Source organism: Physcomitrium patens, chromosome 1, assembly GCF_059467195.1.
Source record: "Physcomitrium patens ecotype Gransden chromosome 1, ASM5946719v1, whole genome shotgun sequence".
In the NCBI taxonomy this organism is placed as follows: Eukaryota; Viridiplantae; Streptophyta; class Bryopsida; order Funariales; family Funariaceae; genus Physcomitrium; species Physcomitrium patens.
The window spans coordinates 27,631,077-27,650,738 of record NC_143410.1 but is presented as its reverse complement, the minus strand read 5'-3'; the positions used below and the strand labels follow the sequence as shown (position 1 = coordinate 27,650,738).

General features: G+C 39.1%; 2 protein-coding genes and 1 long non-coding RNA gene across 6 annotated transcripts; 1 reads left to right on the top strand and 2 right to left on the bottom strand.

The window, feature by feature from the left end:
• Window positions 1-8,005: 8,005 nt before the first annotated feature.
• LOC112285812 (uncharacterized) lies at window positions 8,006-9,010 on the bottom strand. Its single transcript, XM_024527018.3, has 2 exons — window positions 8,744-9,010; window positions 8,006-8,590 (listed from the first exon to the last, which is right to left on the bottom strand). Exons 1-2 carry the CDS (start codon window positions 8,903-8,905, stop codon window positions 8,402-8,404), a joined length of 351 nt encoding a protein of 116 aa, XP_024382786.1. The 5' UTR covers window positions 8,906-9,010; the 3' UTR covers window positions 8,006-8,401.
• A 1,423-nt stretch (window positions 9,011-10,433) lies between these two features.
• On the top strand, window positions 10,434-17,090 carry LOC112285798 (putative LRR receptor-like serine/threonine-protein kinase At1g06840). Of its 3 annotated transcripts, XM_024526993.3 has the most exons (19): window positions 10,434-10,775; window positions 11,048-11,105; window positions 11,308-11,435; window positions 11,566-11,716; window positions 11,867-11,938; window positions 12,060-12,131; window positions 12,305-12,448; window positions 12,637-12,708; window positions 12,845-12,916; window positions 13,087-13,164; window positions 13,387-13,527; window positions 13,720-13,791; window positions 13,947-14,036; window positions 14,201-14,278; window positions 14,414-14,862; window positions 15,022-15,177; window positions 15,328-15,678; window positions 15,807-16,183; window positions 16,303-17,090. In XM_024526993.3, the coding sequence occupies exons 3-19, from the start codon at window positions 11,345-11,347 to the stop codon at window positions 16,639-16,641; spliced, it is 2,805 nt and encodes a 934-aa protein (XP_024382761.1). In that variant the 5' UTR covers window positions 10,434-10,775; window positions 11,048-11,105; window positions 11,308-11,344; the 3' UTR covers window positions 16,642-17,090. The 3 variants fall into 3 exon arrangements, with proteins under 3 accessions (XP_024382761.1, XP_024382751.1, XP_073394384.1); XM_024526983.3 differs by lacking the exon at window positions 11,048-11,105 and having other exon boundaries at window positions 10,582-10,775; XM_073538283.2 differs by lacking the exon at window positions 10,434-10,775 and having other exon boundaries at window positions 10,989-11,105.
• Window positions 17,091-17,336: 246 nt separating this feature from the next.
• On the bottom strand, window positions 17,337-19,353 carry LOC141046113 (uncharacterized). Of its 2 annotated transcripts, XR_016505998.1 has the most exons (5): window positions 19,129-19,353; window positions 18,272-18,314; window positions 17,926-18,090; window positions 17,616-17,716; window positions 17,337-17,475 (listed from the first exon to the last, which is right to left on the bottom strand). It is a non-coding gene; the product is annotated as an uncharacterized LOC141046113 (long non-coding RNA). The 2 variants fall into 2 exon arrangements; XR_016506000.1 differs by lacking the exons at window positions 17,337-17,475; window positions 17,616-17,716 and having other exon boundaries at window positions 17,912-18,090.
• Between the last annotated feature and the right edge of the window lie 309 nt (window positions 19,354-19,662).

Below are 19,662 nucleotides of genomic sequence, written 5' to 3'. Positions count from 1 at the left end.
TAATCGATGTCGTCGATGAAAAGACTCCATCGCCTTTGCTGTATTTGTAAGATTTTTTACTAGTTCCGATGTGCATTCACTAATATCATATCCGCGCCAATGGACAAGATATTCCAATTTATTTTGGCGCCGCCTTAAATCTAAGACTTCTTCTACTTCAAATTCTTCATTATTGTCCATTTCTATAAGAGGAAGTGGAGCTTGTCATCTTCTTGGTATGTCCACTGTCTTGTATGGTTTAAGAAAAGACACATGGAATACTGGATGGATTTTCATTGACTCTGGTAGATGTAAACGATATACAACTGGATTGATTTGTGCAGAAATAGAAAATGATCCAAGCCTTTGATAGTCCAACTTGTCAGAAGGACGAGTGATCTTGATCTTACGACAAAGTAGCCATACCTTATCACCTAAGTGGAATGGTGGTTGTTCCTTTTGATAGACATTCACATTGACCTTTTGTTATTTTTGAGCCTCTTTTAACTGCGCCTTCATCATTGCATGTAGCTCTGACAAATGAATTGCCAAATTTTTTGCAGTACGATTATCAACTTTTGAAAAGTCAAAAGTATCAAGTCATGGATGATAACCATAATTAACAAAGAAATGTGTTTGTTTTGTAGAAGAATGTATTGTATTATTGTAAGCAAACTTTACCAATGGCAAAAAAGTTGTCCAATCATCTTGTTGATAGTTAATGGTACATCTTAAATATTGCTCCAAAACTTAATTAACACTCTCTGTTTGTCCATCAGTTTGGGGATAGAATGCCGAAGATAGTTTTATATCTACTTTTAGAATCTTAAAAAGATTCTACTAAAATCTTGATACAAATTGAGTTCTCCTATCTGATATAATATCCTTGGATAATCTATGATAGCAATAGATATTGTCAAGAAAGAGCTTAGCTGTTTCTTCACCTATGGTAAATTTTGTACATGGTACAAAATGTGCCATCTTAGTAAAACGATCTACTATCTTGAATATAGAATCATAAGAACCTGAGATTGAAAGATCCGTGATGAAGTCCATAGAAACAGAAGACCATGGTTGTTCTAGAATGGATAATGGCTGAAGAAGTCCAAAAGGTCGATGACGAGAAGTTTTTGATCTTGAATAAATATCACATGATTGTACAAAATCTTTAACTGCCTTCTACATTTGAGGCCACCAAAAATCCTTAGATATCAGCTCCAAAGTTTTATTGTATCTAAAATATCTTGTTGCTGGGAAGTCATGACGAGCTTGAAGAACACGTAAATGTGTTTCTCCTTCTAGAACATATAGGCGTCCTTCAAAATAGAGTAGGTTGTTCTTGAACTCGAATTTAGAGGGATCATTACATTTAGAAGAATTATTCTTGATATCATGAACAAGAGGGTCTAGGACATACTTAATTGGACTTGCTTGAGAAAAGTTAAATCAATAGTCAATGTTGATTTTATTGCTCGAAGATGAAATTGCTCCAGCTTCAAGAGAACCATTCTTTGTTGCTCAAAAACTGCATCTCTTTCTTTTGGTGCAAGATAAGAACGTCTAGATAAGGCATCGGACAAACCTTATTATTTTCTTAGTCGATAAGTAATGATGAACTCGAATCTTGATAAAGACATGCTCCAACGAGCTTGACGACGATTTAATAAGCGTGCTGACATGAAATACTCAAGGTTCTTGTGATCCATATACACTGTGATTGGATTGAAAGTGCCTTTTAGATAATGATGCCATTCTTGAAAAGAATCTACAATTGCAAGAAGTTCTTTGTTATGGATCTCATAATTGATTTCTGCTGCTGAGAATTTTCTTGAATGAAAGGCTAGTGGATGAAGTTTGTCATCTGTTCCCATTTGTGACAAACCGCACCCTGAGCAAAGTCCGATGCATCTGTTTCCATAAAGAATGCTTTGGAAATATCAACACGATACAAGATTGGTGTAGAAACAAACACTGTCTTCAAAGATTTAAAAGTAACTTCCGCTTCTTGATTCCATTGGAGTTTGTCTTTACAAGTCAAACCTGTAAGTAGAGCTGCAATTTGAGAGAAGTCTTTGATGAAGATTCGATAGTAGTTGGCAAATCTCAAAAAGCATTGGACATCTCTTATCGTTTTTAGAATCTTCCAATCTATAATAGTTTGAACTTTCTTAAGATCTATCATAAGTCCATCATTTGAAATGATGTAACCTAAGAAATCGACTTGAGTAGTGTGGAATACACACTTTTCTATCTTGGCATAGAGTCCTACATCTCTTAATTTTTGTAACACGTGATGAATATGAAGTTCATGTTCTTCTGGATTCTTAGAATAGATCAAGATGTCATCTAGATAATAAACCACAAAATCATCTAAAAACTCTTGAAAAACATCATTCATTAGATGTTAAAAAGATGCTGGTGCATTTGTAAGTCCAAAAGGCATGACATTGTATTCAAAATATCCATACCTAGTTCAAAATGCAGTCTTCCATTCATCTCCTTCATGGATGCGTACTAGATTGTATGCTCTCCGAAGATCTATTTTTGTATAGATCTTAGCTTGATTTAGCTGATCAAGAAGTCTAGATATTAAAGGTATTGGATACTTGTTCTTGATGGGAATCTTGTTGAGTCCTTAATAATCAACACACATCCACAATGATCCGTCTTTTTTCTTCACAAATAAAATTGGAGCTCCTGCCGAAGATTTAGAATGGCGTATGAAATTCTTGGCTAGATTTTCTTCAATATACTCCTTGAGTTCAGCCAACTCATTTTGTGATAAAAAATAGATTGGTCCAAATGGTGGTTGTGCTCCTTCTTGAAGGTCAGTTGAACAATCATAGGGACGATGTTTCGGGAGTGTATCCGCATTCTTTTTTTCAAATACATCTTAAAATTCTTGATATTGGCTTGGAATGCCACTTGAAGTCTTTTCACCAGTAGAAATGGGTGTAGCATAAATAATATATGGTGATTCTTTCATAGGAGCATACAAAAAAGTTTTTGCACCTATAAATATGGGTTTAATTGAAGTAGACTTATGACTCTTTACTTCATTAATTATACTGTTAGTTATACTTGTAGAGAAATTGAGACTTTGAGAAATCCAATCTATCTGAGGGTTGTATTTTTTGTAACCACGATAAACCTAAAATGACTAGATTAGAGGGAGATCTAATGATATTAAATACTACAAAGCTATTATGACCATTGATTATTACTTCTATAGGAAGGATTTCATGAGTAATATCTCCAGAAGACAATAGACGACCATCTATGACTTCTACATGAACAAGTTTAGTTTTCTTTACTAAAGATATGTTATGTCTTTTAGTAAATTCTTCATGTAAGAAACACACTAAGGATCTTGAATCTACTAAGGCAGAGGCTTTGTAATATTCAGGTCCTAAAATAATATTTAATGTAAAACAAGGAAAGGGCTCTAAGGAGAGGATAAGACCTTTACTAGATGTTGTGCAAGGTTCTAGCTGCACTATTCCTATTGTAACTAGACAAACTCGTTTTTTGACATATTGTCTTCTTTGATAGCCATACTCCTCATTTTGTGGTTACGTCGTTTCTTTGGAAAATATTGAATAGTATATTTTGATTCTCCACAATATAAATATAATCCTTCTTGACAATGACGAGTCTTTTCTTGCTCAGTAAGAGGTTTGAAACATACTGCATCAATTTACATATCTTCTACTTCCGAATGTATGTGTTGAAGAGGTGTTGGTGTTGCAATTGAGTTATAGTAACGTTGAGGTCCACTTGTACGGTTTTCAGATCGAAATTCAAAAAGGCGATTGTCGCACTTTACAACAAAGTCAATTGCTTGACTCAATGTTTGAGGATCAGGTAAGTTGAACATTAATTTTTTTTACCTCATATTGTAATCCATAGAGAAATTGGCTAATAAATTCAGCATCATCCCACTTGATATCAGTTGTAAGTTATCAAAATTGTGAAACATACAACGTTACTGATCGATTGCCTTGTCGTAAAATATAGATCTTATTGGTTGCAACACGAATTGCATCATGTTCTCCATACATGGATCAAAACTCTACCAGAAAAGCCTTTAGATTATCCAATATTGGATCTCGTTGTTCAAGAAAAGATGAAAATCATGATAGTGTTGAACTTGAAAGAGGCGTACCAATGAATCTAACTTACGATCATAGAGTTGGATAGCTTTGGGGTTGAATTTCAATCATAAGTTACACTTGATTGATAAATCCTCGAAACTTGGATTTGGTGCCATCAAACTTCTTAGATAGGACAATTCTTGGTTCTCTAACACTGAAAGGGCGTTCTACCATAGGAAAAAAGACATGATTTGGTGCAGATATTAAAGCAGCTCCAACCATTTCTATATCTTCACTTTCTACCAATCTTGTTGCTCATTGTGGTGGTAAATTGAGTTGATGAACTACAAGGATTAACTCCCTCAATTGCTCTTACATTTGTGCCATTGCACTCTTCATTTTAATAAGTTCTGCCATGATAACACTTAGAAAAGAAAAGATGTCTAATATCGCTCAAGACAAATAGAAGAGAGGACTTGAGAACAAAGAAAATACTAAGGACAATATCAATTTAGAAGAGGGTAATTTGTAACTTCTAATATGCTTATATCTTATCAAGAAAAAAGGATAATCCATTCTTAATCAAGATTAGACAAAGCTCTGATATTGTAGGTGTATTCTTTTCAATTTTTCAAGGAGAAGAACTCGATGAAAAGGCAATTCAGACAAGTGAGCCTTCACTCAAAGAAAGGTAAAAAAATATAAATAAATAAGTATGTATATTGAAAGAGAAACTGGAATGGCTATTGCCAAAAGACAAGAAAACTACAGACCCTTGAAATTAGACTAGAAGCAAGAAAGGAGTTGACAAGAATGAAGAAGGCTTCACTCTTGTCTCTATATATACTATGTAAGTAGGACTATGTGGCGACGTTCTATAGGACCTCCAATATATGTTGACTTTGTAGAACACATGCCTTGACTTACAAGGCAAGTTTTTCTACGTGTAGGCCATATAGTTAGCTCAGTCTTCAAGCTAACAATATATGTGGCACATGGCCAACTTGTTGACCACGTTTCTAATCCAAAAAGACAATTAAAGACACCTATGAAGTCAAAGCAGCATCTATAAAGCTTCTAGGAAGCTTCCATATCAAATACTATAGAATTAACTTACTTTTACCTACTTTTACTTATTTCTATCTATTTGTATATGTAATTATGAGTATGTCCGTGACAAAAGGTCATGATTGATCACAAAATAAGCCAAGTTGCTGAGTGGCAATACTTATAATATATCAATCACAAAGGTTATATAGTGTAGAAAATATTTTTATGCCTAAATAGATTGGCCGTTTAAGGATCATTGGTACTCCTACAATTCTACAACAAAGATTTGTTCCTATTGCAAATACGCATTTGATTGTATCGATATCATAAGGTTAAATAAGATCTAAAGAAAGTAATAATCAGCTTGCAATTGGAATTTTTGCTAGTACTTTTGCTAGCGGCTTACAAAAACTAAACTCAAAGTTTGTAGCAAGAGGCATATTCCAATCTAGCATATAGTTTGCCAATATTATCAATGATCTTGCAGGGTTCCATGAGCATGACTCCAAAGCTCAAATGATTGAATTGGCCTATGAAAGGTCTGTAAATGAGAGACAAGTGTTAAGAACAGGGAGGTCGACAAGAAACGAGTGCTGGGAATAGAAACATGGAAGTTGGAATAGAGGACAAGAAGTTAGAGATGAGAGATGGGAGACAAAGAATAGAGAGGTGTAATGATAGTATTGACAATGGATCAATTTAATAAAAGTCTTAGTCACTTTTATATTTCTATATATATATATATACAAATCAAATAAAAATAAATAAATTTATTAATTTATTGAAGAAAAAATAAAAATAAAATAAATAAATAATTATGAGGAATATAATAAATAAAGTAGAAATGTGATTTATTGTCTTAAAGATATTAACTTAGTAATGAAATGTGGATTCATAAAGATAGAACTAATAATATATTATTTATTATGGCATTCATTATCTTTTGTTTTTAAAAGAATCAATATATATCTTAATATAAATAATATATATTTTTTATATTATTTTTTAATAACAAAAAAATAACTTATTTTTTTGGTAATATAATAATTTACTTTTATAGATAGTTTTTCTTTTGATTCTTTTAAATATATAGATTGTTGACTTCTCCTCATCTCATTGTCTACACGAGTTTTTTAAGACCTAATATAAAGACTTAAAATATTTGAAAAAATTACTATAAATTTTTGTGTTAAGAAAAAGAATTGATTATTCATATCATTTAAAGGTTATGTTTTGTAATCTTATTCTTTTTGACAATTATTTCTCTATATGTTCTAGAAGTTACATACATTTATGTCTCTCTCTATTGTATAAAAAATTCTAACTTAACAAACAAAAAAAATATTTTTTAAAATTAATTAATAAATATTTTTAATATTTTTGAAAAAAATTACATGTAGGAAATATTTATTTTGGTATTTTAGTACTTTAATATTTTAGTACTTACAAACACTCTTTTATTTTTATAAAGATGAGATCTTCAAACATCAATATAATGCTTCTATTCTTTGTTTAAAAAACATTTTGAAGAAGTTTGAAGGCTTGATTTCATTGAAATTTAAGATTCATGAGATTCCATTAGTATATTGTTGGTATAGGTGATAAACTCACAAAGTTGTTTTTTAGAGTGTAATAGAGGTTACATGCATGATACACAAATCACAAGAGCCTCAAAAATTTATTATCCCTTTAGATACATTCCTTACATTTCCTCACATGTGACATTTATTAAACAAGCCTTTAAAAGCCTCAATTATAGTTTTATATTCAAAATGCTATCCTCCCACAATTCAAACAATTTTATAGAGCAAATGATTGTACTTTTGTTATATACAACTGAAATTACAACTATTATGTATGTATCTTGCAAGGTCTTTTTACTTAAAAACTCACTTTAAAAGATCATCATTGAAAAATCTCATACTTGATTAAAAAAACACTCTCCTTTGAAAGACTTGGCTTTAAAATATAGTATAAAGTGAATTGATACCATGAAGGATATTAAATCATCTTTTCTTATTAGAAGTTAGAATAGGTCAAGTCATGCCTTGATTCTAACAATTATGAGAAGTATTAAAATTTTGATTTCTTAAAAAAATTATATTAACTTTTAGGAATCTCTATGAACACTTCTTTAATTTTTCTAAAAACCTCTTCATGATGTGAAATAAAACCAAAAGAAATTCCAAAAGAAAGAAATATTTATGAAAAAGTACATTCAAACTCATCTTTTCTTCATTTAACTTACAAATAGTTTTTTTTGAGTATTAAATCCACAAAGTCAGATTTCTTGATTTCAACCAATCAAAGTTGAGACCTTTCACCTTGTCCTTGAATTTTAAGACCCCCTAGTTGTAATATTTATTTAAAAGAAAACTAGTACCACCTTTACCGACTCCATTAGAGAGCACTCTACCAAACTCGTGTAAGGACAACACCCATATAAGCTGTCCATTCTATACTGATCCATGCCTCTCACAAATTGTTCAGATCGAATCATTCCAGTATTCAATTGCATCTTGCTTTACTTTTGGTGAAGATAAGCGCAGGTGCACAGCTTTGACCCTACTATACCTCCAACAGTGCTTCACTCATCTATTTTCGAAACACTTCAAACAAAGCGTGTTGCATATTGCTCTAGGGTCAGCAGCAAAAGATTTTCGTGACCTACCACAACGTGCAATTGGTATTTGTCATCAATCGTCATGTGGTGTTCAGCAATTATGCCACCTTCAGCCGCCTACGGCTGCAGGAAAAAACACAGTTTCAAATTCTAGCTTGGAACATAAAACATCAATGGTTCACAATTGCTTCCTGGCAACTTTAATTGTTTCAACGATTCCACTGAACAGCATACCGCATACAAAGGGGAATACAACAAGTTCACTTGGGATATCACCAGAGCACATAGTATGATCGTATTTCTTCATTGGTATCTAAATTAGACATCAACTTAACGAGAGGTTCAAACAAGCTTTTAAAACCTTCGCGAGTCCAAGAAATGCAATCCAGAAAGAGATCCTGACCGACTGTTGGAAGACGACGCCATTTACAAAGAATCTAACTCGCCTAAGGTACAGTGGGGTACCCCAGTTGTGAATCCCTCGCTATTCATAAAAAATATCTGACATCGTAGTGGGTAACCTGCTCTTGCAACTCGAAATCCTGAACTGTGAGCATCACCATCGACCAGGTACGAGCCTAAATCTTAAGCATCTTCGGGGTGAAACTTAAACTCTTTAGAGGAGAATCGTTCGTTCTTCACGACATGCGTCCATTTAGCTAGCAGGGGTAGAAGGTGTTGAGGCTGGGGCCGTAGACGACGCAGCTTTAGCCTCCGATTGCGCCAACTTTGCTGCAGTAATCTGTGACACATCCGGAGCCTGGAAGATTCTGGCTCTTCGAATTATATCCTGAACTATCCAATGCTTACGCTTGCTCAAAGGCCGGGAAGATTGCAATCTCACCTGCGAGTCCGATAAACCCGAAACGATATCTCAAAATCTACTACTGCTCCAATAAACACCAAACCGCAAAATCGTCCTCTGCTTCAAGCCCTAGTTATCCAAAAACCCACGAAAACATCACATCCGAGAAAGGGTAAGGACCCATAATCGCACCTCATCGCCAATGTTGCAGGCGTTGGTCTCGTCATGAGCCATAAACTTGGAAGTGCGGCGCACGAGCTTAGGGTAGCGAGGGTGCTGCCACATTCGCTGCACCGCGACGACGATGGATTTCGTCATCTTGTTAGACACAACCTTCCCCACCACCGTCTTCATTGTGATCGCAGCCTCTACACCTGCAAACTCCAACCTCAGACCCTTCGTGATCTTCACCTGCGCTCGCCTCGCTCCATCAACAACGCCAAATCTCCGGTAGACAAAACCCTGATGCAAGGCCCATAAACCCTGAGCGACGGAGACTGATGAGGCCTCGCCGTTCCCGAAAATGCGTCGTTGGCCACGTCAGGGACTTGGGGTTCCGTTCACACCTCAAGGTGGGGTCTAATCCAGCATCACAGTCTAGTTCTTCATTTCCTTGGAATACTGGATAGTCTACAGTTTGTCGTCTACTTACCGGGTCATAAGTTAGTATTCAATTTTCCCTTGCGGGGTGTATTCGAGGAAGGTGATGTGTAGTTTTTAAAGAGGGTTTTGACTGTTCTTGAAGAAATATAAGGTATGATTCTTCAGTTTTAAACTTGAAGTGAACCAGTCATATATTCTCACAGGAAAATGAATTTGAGTAATTTTTTTAAAAAAATTTGCAAAATATTCTGACACCCATGAGTAGTCAGATTATGCCATTTAAAGTTTCTTCTAAGAGATGTGGAACAAAAGATCGTCCCAACTTTGAATCATTCCAAGTCAGCAATGAGCTCCTCAATTATGGTTGCTTTCAACTCTTCTTCACAATCCCAAGTCAAATACTGATTTGACCACTGTGACCGACTCCACCCTAAAGTACCCCCAATTCTTCACACAAACTGAAGGAGAGGTAGATAGATAGCTAAGTAGATAGATAGATAGATAGACATATACACAAAAGCATGAGGCATGTTACATGTTACCGCCATTCCGGAACTGAACGACCTCTAAAACTTCGGACCCAAATGGTGATGCCGAAGCTTGTGGTCCAAGCTCAAGCTGATCTTTCGACAGCATCAAACACATCTCACGGCGCATTCACCATAGATTCTGTAAATCTCCGACAATTATGTCCTGTTTGGTACCGCTGAAGCAGGATCGGTTGCCACGACCTGAACCATTTTATCTTCGGCACCAGTGCTCCGAACTCTATAAATCCAAGGATCTACATAATTTCGTTCCATGGATCAGAAGCAGTAATACTAACATGCTGTGACTAGAAATGGGCCGCGACGGATCGTCATGCTGGGGTCTAGTTGAGAAACCCACGTAGATGGTCTGATGTTACAAGGTTTGAAGGAATTTTTTGCACACATAGAAAAACATATATAAGTCAAGGGAATGAGAAATACCTGCTCATTATCTTTTGTTTTTCGTGCTTGGGATTATCGATTTTCTACCCCTGGTGAGGGCTGTCTGGATTATACGAGTGAAACCTGCAATCTGGGTGCGTGGTAGAAAATATCAGGCCCCTGCGTTGAAACTGCAGTTTGGTCGTCGATGCGTGATTGTTGACGCGGCAGGCTGAGTATTATAATCTGCTTTAGATTCGGCTTTCTGCGTCCGGGGTCGAAAGTACTATGAAAAGCTCAAATTGTTGCTGTTGATGCTGACCGATCTTCATCGTTTGATGTGTTACGCATGAGCCGAATTCATCAATCGATGGGTGACAGCATCATCGCATCCCGAAGCTGCGTGGATCGCTGCGCAGCCTAGGATATCATCGGTTTTTAATCGTCAAGATGAACTGCGGTGATTCATTGCTATTGGTGACTGTTGTTGCCTTAACGGGGAGCAAAGTCGTTAAGTACTGTTTGTTGCTGGACATGCGTGCAGCTGAGTTTCCGGTGTGCTGAATATACCACAATTTTTCGGTTGTTAGGAAAACAGACTTCGGTCCTGTGGCTTGGGTTTTGATCTTGCGGCTCTTCATTCATTACGCTAGGGTTGCAGTCTGAGCGAGCTCGAACGAATTGCGGTGCTCGAACGAATTGCCGTGCAGGTCTGTTTCCGAGTTTCTGTCTGCAGCGGTGCAGTAAGTCCGTCCGTTTAGTTAGTCGTTGCTAACTAGGGATGAGAATTTGACTTTCAACGACATAGAACTAGAAATTTCATGGTGCGGCAGATTTCGTAGACAGAGCTCATGACTACGCCGATGTACTGTGCTCAGGGGTAGGCGTTGCCTCTTGATCATGCGATCCTCGCCATGAATTAGCAGGCGTCTAGCACTGCTAACGAATTTCCTTGTGATGATGCATGTGAACTATTACGCAGCTGCTTGTCCACGTGATTTCAAGAATATCTGGAAGTGAAACTGCCGTCTCAAGCAACGGTGAACTTCCCGTAGCTGTAGGATTTTGTAGAAGTAAACCCCATCAGATCAAAGAAACTGGGAATACTCTTTGCTCCGTGCCGACCCGTAGACTTTTCTATGTCACCAAAACAGGCGGTTCCGGGGATGCTGTTGTAATCGCAAGGGTTCGAGCAGTCTTGACGAGAAATCTGAAGTAGTTGAAAATTCTGTGGTCTTTTAGGAGCGCGTGAACAGAGGACGACCTGAGGACGACATCCATGGCGTGTTTTTGGAGAGTCGGTACTTTGGGGCTTGTGCTTGTTTTCCATCTGCTTATTCAAACAGAAGCCATCACAAATCCAGTGGATGGTAAGCTTCCATTTTACGAACAGCCTCTGTTCCCGCAAACCCTTCACAATCTTTTACAAGCGACTTAAGCTTTCCAATCCTGTCTCTCCAAGGATGATTGTGGTCACGAACTGCGTTATTGACTGTGCAGCTCGGGCACTCCAAGCATTTTACAGAACTCTGGAAGACCCTGATGGTGCCCTTAGAAATTGGCAAGGAAACCATCCCTGCGAAGACATGTGGGAAGGGGTGATTTGCTCTCCTCCTCAAGGACCGAGCAATGTCACATTTGTGACGGAACTGTAGGTTTCTTCGTCTCCTTCCCAGGTTTTGCTTCATTACTAGTCTAGAATCAACTGCATAAATCCAGTCATGTATTGGAACCATGCTTATTTCATGTAGAACTTTTTGAGTATAAGTCTAATCAGTGTTGCATGTGTGTGTGTTTTAAGGCGGCTTTTCATGCATAACCTTGGGGGTACTTTTGCGCCGGAACTAGGAAACCTAACTCAGCTTCAGTATCTGTAAGTGGATCAACTGGTTCAATTCTCTTTTTGGATGTTATTTTGAGGGGTATCAAGTAACATATCGAATTCGAGTTCCAGATTCTATATGTTTTGTTGAAATTTTGCAATGCTTTGGCAGGGATGTGATGTGGAACCACATGACTGGGAGCATACCTTCTACATTCGGAAAATTGACGAATCTGTATCTTTTGTAAGGATTTCGGCCGTGACACAACTCTTTCTTGAGCTTGCAATCATGGTTTTCTCACTGCGAGTCCAGCCTAGGTCCCTTTATTTCGTGATAAGTACAAATATAATGTGCCGTTCCGAAGACTCCGCTACGCATGCTTGTGAGCTAACCCTGATCATCATTTGTCGCTCTAGGCTACTCAATGGAAACCGTTTCACTGGAATTCTTCCTCCTGAACTCGGCAGCTTGTCCGGCCTGAACAGAATTCAGATCGACGAGAACCAAATCTCCGGACCTATTCCACCGGAGTTTGCTGGGTTGACATCAATTCAACACTTGTGAGTATCTATCTCACAATTTCGATGAATTTCATGGACTAATCCTCCTACCACGTCCACCTAACACCAGACGATTCTACAACCAGTATTTTGACGACATGATCACCAAACTAAATTACTGTTCGTCCAGCGATGACCATTATTTTAAGATCCTCACTATGTTGATGTGATGGCGGGTGGAATTATAGGCACATGAACAACAACTCGCTCAATGGTAGCCTTCCGAGAGAGCTGGGTACGCTACCCAATCTGGTTCACATGTAAGATTATCTACAAGTCGGCTCCTCAAACTTGCAAGTTACTAATATACAGGATGTTTTTGTGGATACTTGTTTGGTCTATTTCAGCAAATTTTACATACTTGTGGATACCACACACAAATGTGTGCCTCTGCAGATTGGTCGACAACAATAACCTGAATGGATATTTGCCACCCGAAATTGCAAATGCGCCAAGCCTTCTTGTCATGTAAGTGTGACGTTGAAGCGGTCTTTCAAAACAAATACAATGCCGCAATGACATTTTGGCTTCGTGTCGTGGGGAAGGGTTGTTTACCATCATGTTCTGGGAGCTCTGTAAAATAGATGGTGTTATCTTAGTGATTTAGGATAACCATGCATGATGTCGATTGAATGCAGACAGCTCGATAACAACAAGTTCGCGTCTAATGCTACAATTCCTACAACCTGGGGCAACATCTCCACACTATTGAAATTGTATGTGCGCTCTCAGCTCAAAACCCAGAATAGTACAATTATGCGCAAGCTTGATCTAATTTCAGTCGGATCATCTCAGGACTTCGTTGCTTCTCTGCTCAAGCATTTTGTCAGTCTCATGGAAGAAATACGTAATAGAACCAAGTAGAAATACAGCACATTTTCGAGTAATTAGGACTAGAATGAGTTGGTTCCCAGTTGAAATGACTGCTGTTGATGTAGGAGCATGCGAAACTGTGGGTTGATGGGGACCATTCCAGATGTGGGCGGCCTTCAGAAATTGGAGGTATTGGACTTGAGCCACAACACTCTGACGGGTAACATTCCCAACGCAAGCGCGTTTCCTACGAATCTCACATCAATGTGAGTAACCTCAGTGTTCCACAAACTAGTTATTATCTCACTTATACACTCTAACCTTGAATAGCAAAAAATGAATCGGACAGGCGGAGTTTTCGTGGGCATGAAAGTGAGTGCTTCAATGGCAATTTATAGTAAGCTGCTCCTTGTCAGCAGTTAAATGATCAAGTCTTCAAAATCTGGTTGTATGTGCAGAGATTTTTCGTACAATCAGTTGAGTGGACAGATTCCTGAGTCGATTGGCACTCTGCAGATGCTGGAGTATCTGTAAGATCTCACGCTCCAGTTTTAGTTACTGTCGTTTTGCAACTATGTTCAGCTGTAGATGCCTCTGCTCCAGATTAGACATGAGAAATGAAAAGAATTTATGCTGCGAATTCAAGCCTTACTTTATCTAACTTAGTAGCTGTTTGCATCATCAGGACGTTGAGGAACAACACAATCGGTGGCGTAGTTCCTAGTAATTTAGGAACGGGAAGAGCTTTCCAGGGTAAAACAGGAAGCAAAGTCATGTAAGAGACGATTGCCATCTTAATGTTATGATGTTTATGCGTACTCTTGTGTGGGCTGGGACTGCGAAGTGCTGGTAGGTCTTTGAACCATATCCTCTGTAGATTAATGTGGTTTTCTCTGCATCATTGAGCTAACTCGTGAAGAACACATTCCTGATGTGCAGCGACCTGCAAAACAACCAGCTTATGAACTTCAGTTCATCCTTGGCAGCTTTGGCAAGCAATACCAACACTGTTATCCGGTGAGTGGTTGACAAGTAATTTTTGGAGATAATCGTATTTTGTAGTCTGTCGTGTACGCGTCCATAGGCCTCAAACCCTGAATCATGAGCATGGATGCTATCTAGCGAGTGAAATTCGTGAATGCCCTTTGTCAGATTTGCAGGGAATCCAGCTATTTGTGGTCCAAATCAGGACCTCACAAACCCTCTTTGTATACCCAACAACGACCCGTTTATTGTTCCTTACGATTCTACTGTGACAATGGAGACTCCACCCAACTTATGCCAAACGTGCGATTTCATTACTGTCGGCTACCGTCTAAAGAGTCCTGGCTTCTCTACCTTTGATCGGCTTGATAAGCAGTTTGTGGATTACCTCTCAAGTGGATTGAACCTTACCCAGAATCAAGTAGTTCTAAAGAACTATATGTGGCAACATGGCCCTCGTCTGCTCATGACCATCCTACTTTACCCCGAAAACAGCAACTCCTTCAACCAGTCGGAATTTGATAGGCTGTATACTACCTTCTCTCAGTGGAGAATTCCGGACAGTGAAGTGTTTGGGCCCTACGAGCTTCTTTCATTCGACCCTCGAACTCTTCCGAGTAACTATCTTTTCTGTTCTGATTATGATTAATGTACTGCTAAATCTAGTCCTTGATGAGTGTAGAAAACGCTGTTGAACATGTGTAAATTTTTCTGTAATATAGATTGGTGATTGCAGTTCGAGTGGTTGAACAGAGTTGTTGTGGTGTTGAATGTAGCTGATGGGGCATCGAAGAAACGCTTGTCAGCTGGGGCCATAGCTGGCATCGTAGTAGGAGCTTCTGTGCTCGCAATGCTGGTAACTGGCCTGATATTGTACATGGTCCATCGGAAACGTCAACCTTCACCTGCCCTCATGGCTCAGCTTGAACGCTGTAAGAAACTTTCAATGCCGTATTGCATGATGTTTTTATTGCGAATATCGTTTAGTTCATCATCTTAATCTGCGAGTTTTAATTCGTCTGTTAGGAACATTGATCAATGTACTTCTAACGGTTGTGTGGCATCGTGAATCCTTGTGACAGTGAATAGAATGAAGAGGAATCCAGATTTGAAAGTTGCTGGAGTTACTGCCTTTTCTTTTGAGGAGCTATCTCAAGCAACAAATAACTTCAGTGACGAGAACCAAATCGGGCAGGGCGGCTATGGCAAGGTGTACGTGGGCGACTTGAAAGATGGAAAACAACGAGTGGCTATCAAGCGTGCTGAGCAGGGCTCCCTGCAAGGCGCGCACGAGTTTTACACGGAGATCGAGCTTCTATCTCGTGTACATCATCGGAACCTAGTGATCCTTGTGGGCTACTGTGACGATGAAGGCGAGCAGATGTTGGTCTACGAATATATGTCCGGTGGCACTCTTCGGGATCATTTGTCTTGTAAGTACTCCTCTGCAATCATCTTGTGTTGAACTCGGTTTATTTGTTCAGCTTCCGGGATGCACCGACTGCAGGTTAAGGTCTGATTCGATTAATCATATTTTGTCAATGCACCGCGGCGTTGGCAGGCACACCGATGGATTTCCCAACGCGCTTACGAATCGCGCTGGGCTCTGCGCGAGGAATTCTTTACTTGCACACTGAAGCGAATCCCCCGATTTACCATCGAGACATCAAGGCCAGTAACATATTGTTGGATAGCCGCAAGGTTGCTAAAGTGGCCGACTTCGGACTTTCTCGACTGGCGCCTGTGCCGGATTTTGAGGGTACCACTCCTGGCCATGTCTCCACGGTTGTGAAAGGTACTCCAGGTTATATGGATCCTGAGTATTTTTTGACGCACAAACTGACTGACAAGAGCGACGTCTACAGCTTTGGAGTGGTGCTGCTTGAGCTCATCACCGGCTTGCACGCCATCTCCAAGGGAAAGAACATTGTCCGCGAGGTAAACCTGAATTCCTGAAGCCTTACTCCCCTCTTTGTTGCATTCATGTTGTACTACCATTTTCCTTGAGGATTTGGTATTGATGCTTATTGGAATTCGTGGGCTGGATTAATCTCCAGACGCACTCAAGGATGGTGGCGGGGCAAATGTTGTCTATGGTGGACCCATATATAGCCAATTATCCAGCGGAGGCGTTGGAGGCGTTCATGCGCTTAGCTGTGAGCTGTTGCAGCAACTTGCCTGAGGACCGACCCACCATGTCTGAGGTGGTGCGGGACTTGGAAGAAATTGGGCGGCGATTCGCGGACATGCTTCCAGAGGGATATTCCAAGGACACGCCATCTTCTGCTTCCAGTGACGCACTTATTCAACCGCGCAATTACACAAAGAACTACCCTGATAACGCCGACACCAGCGAACTCTGCAGCGGCACAGTGATGCATGTGGCGCCCAGATAAGGAATGACGAATCCGTCGCAGCAAGATTTTCAAGCCCTTCAACTGGTGTGGATGAATAGAAGGGCCTCTAGAATATTGTACACATATTGAAGATCGATCTCATGCTTCATCGCCTCAAATCTCCCTTCATTGAAACAAATTTTTGATCTGTTTCCAGCTCGCCATAAGTTTGGCCCTAATTCAGTTGGGTGGATCCTACCATTGAATATAGCGTTAATGGCGAGGTCAGGGACTTGGATTAGCGTTGGAAATGAGGTATTTTGAGAGATCTTTACAACGAAAACCACAATTTCGGAAAGCAATTCTTTAACCTTGTTACAAAAATGACTCTTGGAATAAATTTAGGACATGTAATCATATGTAAATCATATTTTTCTGGCTTTGAATAGCGAGTCATTTGACTTGAAAGTTCTAGAAGCAGCTTCGTTTCTGAAGGTTTCTACAAAGATTATGCTGAGTGAAAAGAGTTTCGATTGCAGTATATTCTCATTGTGTAGCATGAATGAGCTTTGGATTGTTTATAATTCCGTGACGAAGCATTGAAATCTGTGGTGTGTGGCTTCTGGGATGATAGATTTCCCTTTAGGATTCTTCCCCATTTGGACGTAACACACGATTCCTTGAGCAAGTGAATTCCTTGAGTGTATGGCACGGCAAGTAGACAGCAAAGAGGTCGCAATCTCCGGTTCTACTTGTCTTTAATGCAGTTGCCCACGTTTTAGGCGGCTGTAAAATGCTGTCGTCTTTATTTCCTTGCCCATGCAGCCTTTTTGATGCAGCGAAGAACGTTTGAAGGGAGCACATTGCGGAGTAATTAACCAGGAAACTCGCAAACTGAGAACAGATGGGTTTGATTACATCGTGAACCATGTGTGTTGTGCATTCAATTTGAAGCTTGTCTTTTGACTGTTTGTGCAGCATTTGTTCGTTGACCTTACGATTATGACAAAGAAATCGACCGAGTTCTGAAGTACCTTCAGTTCTTTGGTTGGTTTTGCAGATTCTGGCGGTAGTGTCACCAACACTGAATCTTCCGTCAGCGATTCTATTGGGACCTATCCAAATAACCGCTGTCCTTGAGGTATCCTCGAAGAACAGAAAACTATTCTCACGTGAGATTCGAGCTGCATGCATTCAACAATTCGAAACCCACATCTCTTTGAAGATTCTCGAAGCGTTCATGGCAACGTCAGCAAACAACAAGCAACAGATGAAAGTCGTATTCAAAGCCCAGAGAAGAATGCACCAATCGTGCCGAGTCTTCAAATCCCCTCCAGCACGTACCTGACACGTCCATAATTCAAGCTCCAAACTGCGACTTCTATCTCTTTCTCTAGTAGTACCGATCCACCCTCACGCTTCTTTCATTCTCCAATTTTCGATCTCACTCAACTTCACTAATTGAAATTGTCTCGCCCATTTGTACAGAAAGCAATGTTCCAACTGCCGCTAACTCCACACATGTGGAGGTTGTAACGTCGTTATATACGAGAGCTTGTAGAGGATGCATTCCGCAATGGAAGGACACGAGAGATAAAACCCCAAATATAGAACTTTGTAAAGTAGTTCAAAATAAATTATATTGAATCAAAATAATGATCATCTTGATTTGAATCAGTTTCAATCATACCTTCCAGGTTTGTGGTAAAAACTTATATACTTTACAATTTTTCCTGGTTTCACATTTGTAGTGTATTTGTGTGTTAGTAATCAGTATTCAAAGAACAAGTATACCCTGTGTTTCACTGCAGCATAAAAAAATCAAAACACAACTAATCTTTGCAAGTTTGAACTGATACAAAATACGTGGATTTCAACCTTCAGTGCCAAATAAAAACACTCTGAATAATTATTCCAATATAGACCATACTTATACTGTAAAAATGGTACAGAATTTTTAATAGAAAAGAAGGAATGTTTGCGTTATAAAATAATTTGGTTACAAAATTTAAATCTTACATCTTCAAAATTAAGTTTCACAACGGTCCATCGAAAATTAGTTGTCACAATATGAATAGCATATACTTATTATTTTTAAAAATCTAAATAAAATTATCAGTTAAGGGCAAAGAAGAAGCAAAAAAAATGTTTGAAGAATTGAAAACAATAGAAACAAACCAAAACTTAATGGCTAAACCATTCATTGTGACAAAACAATTCATGTCCCAACTCATGCTGAAACATGTTGCGGATCATTGAAGGCATGCAAATCTGGCGTGAGCAGGAGATTAAATTTGGAGATTATCAGAAGATTCAGGCATAGACAAAGGGAATTTACGTAGTAATCATTCTAGACATCTACAGTTTGTGCAGCTTGTTTGCTGTTAGTTTGAAAGATCCTGTGATGATGCACTGATAGTACTAAAGATGGCTTCTTGAAATTCGATCTCTCAAGCATATATTTTGCTTCTGAATGTTAGCATTTGTGATCGAGCTTTAAATGATCCTCAAAACAAACAAACGAGAGGGAGATAGAGAGACGCGCACCATACACGAAGACAGCAGGAGACTTCCCGCATTGGCCAAGACCTCTGGCTCCATGACTCTCACTCGAACAGCTACCCTCCTCTTTCATTCTCCTCGTACAATTCGCTGCGACGACGACATCGACTGCACTCACACCTCCTCCCAAGCTCCTCTTCACACTGAGGTCTTGAAATCTTATCACATGTTCCAATATTCCAAGCTGTCAGCATTTGCTCATCACTCAATCACTCTTTCGTCGTTTCCTTTGGATCACACCGTTCAGTAATCATCAGCATTATTATAATTTCAGCACTGTCGCCGTCGGACTTTTCCCTGACTCCTAAATCGACAAGCTCCCCTGATACGAAACGGCGACCCTAACTTCCCGTACTCGGCCATCAGAATTGTAAGAGGTCCCTCTACGTCCCGCTCAATTGTATTTCGTCATAGCACGAATGAAGCCTCCAAGCAGGGCGAGAGATAATTCTGACCACTGCACATTCGGAATGTCTTTACACCAATCGAATGCCGTATTCGAGTTCCTGCATGCCTATG

Coding starts and splice junctions, on each gene's coding strand:
- LOC112285812 (XM_024527018.3), bottom strand. CDS start 8,905: ATGAAGACGGTGGTGGGGAAGGTTGTGTCTAACAAGATGACGAAATCC. Junction 8,591..8,743: donor CCTGCAACATTGGCGATGAG/GTGCGATTATGG, acceptor TCGGACTCGCAG/GTGAGATTGCAATCTTCCCG.
- LOC112285798 (XM_024526993.3), top strand. CDS start 11,345: ATGGCGTGTTTTTGGAGAGTCGGTACTTTGGGGCTTGTGCTTGTTTTC. Junction 12,132..12,304: donor TTGACGAATCTGTATCTTTT/GTAAGGATTTCG, acceptor TTGTCGCTCTAG/GCTACTCAATGGAAACCGTT. Junction 14,863..15,021: donor CGACCCTCGAACTCTTCCGA/GTAACTATCTTT, acceptor TGTTGAATGTAG/CTGATGGGGCATCGAAGAAA.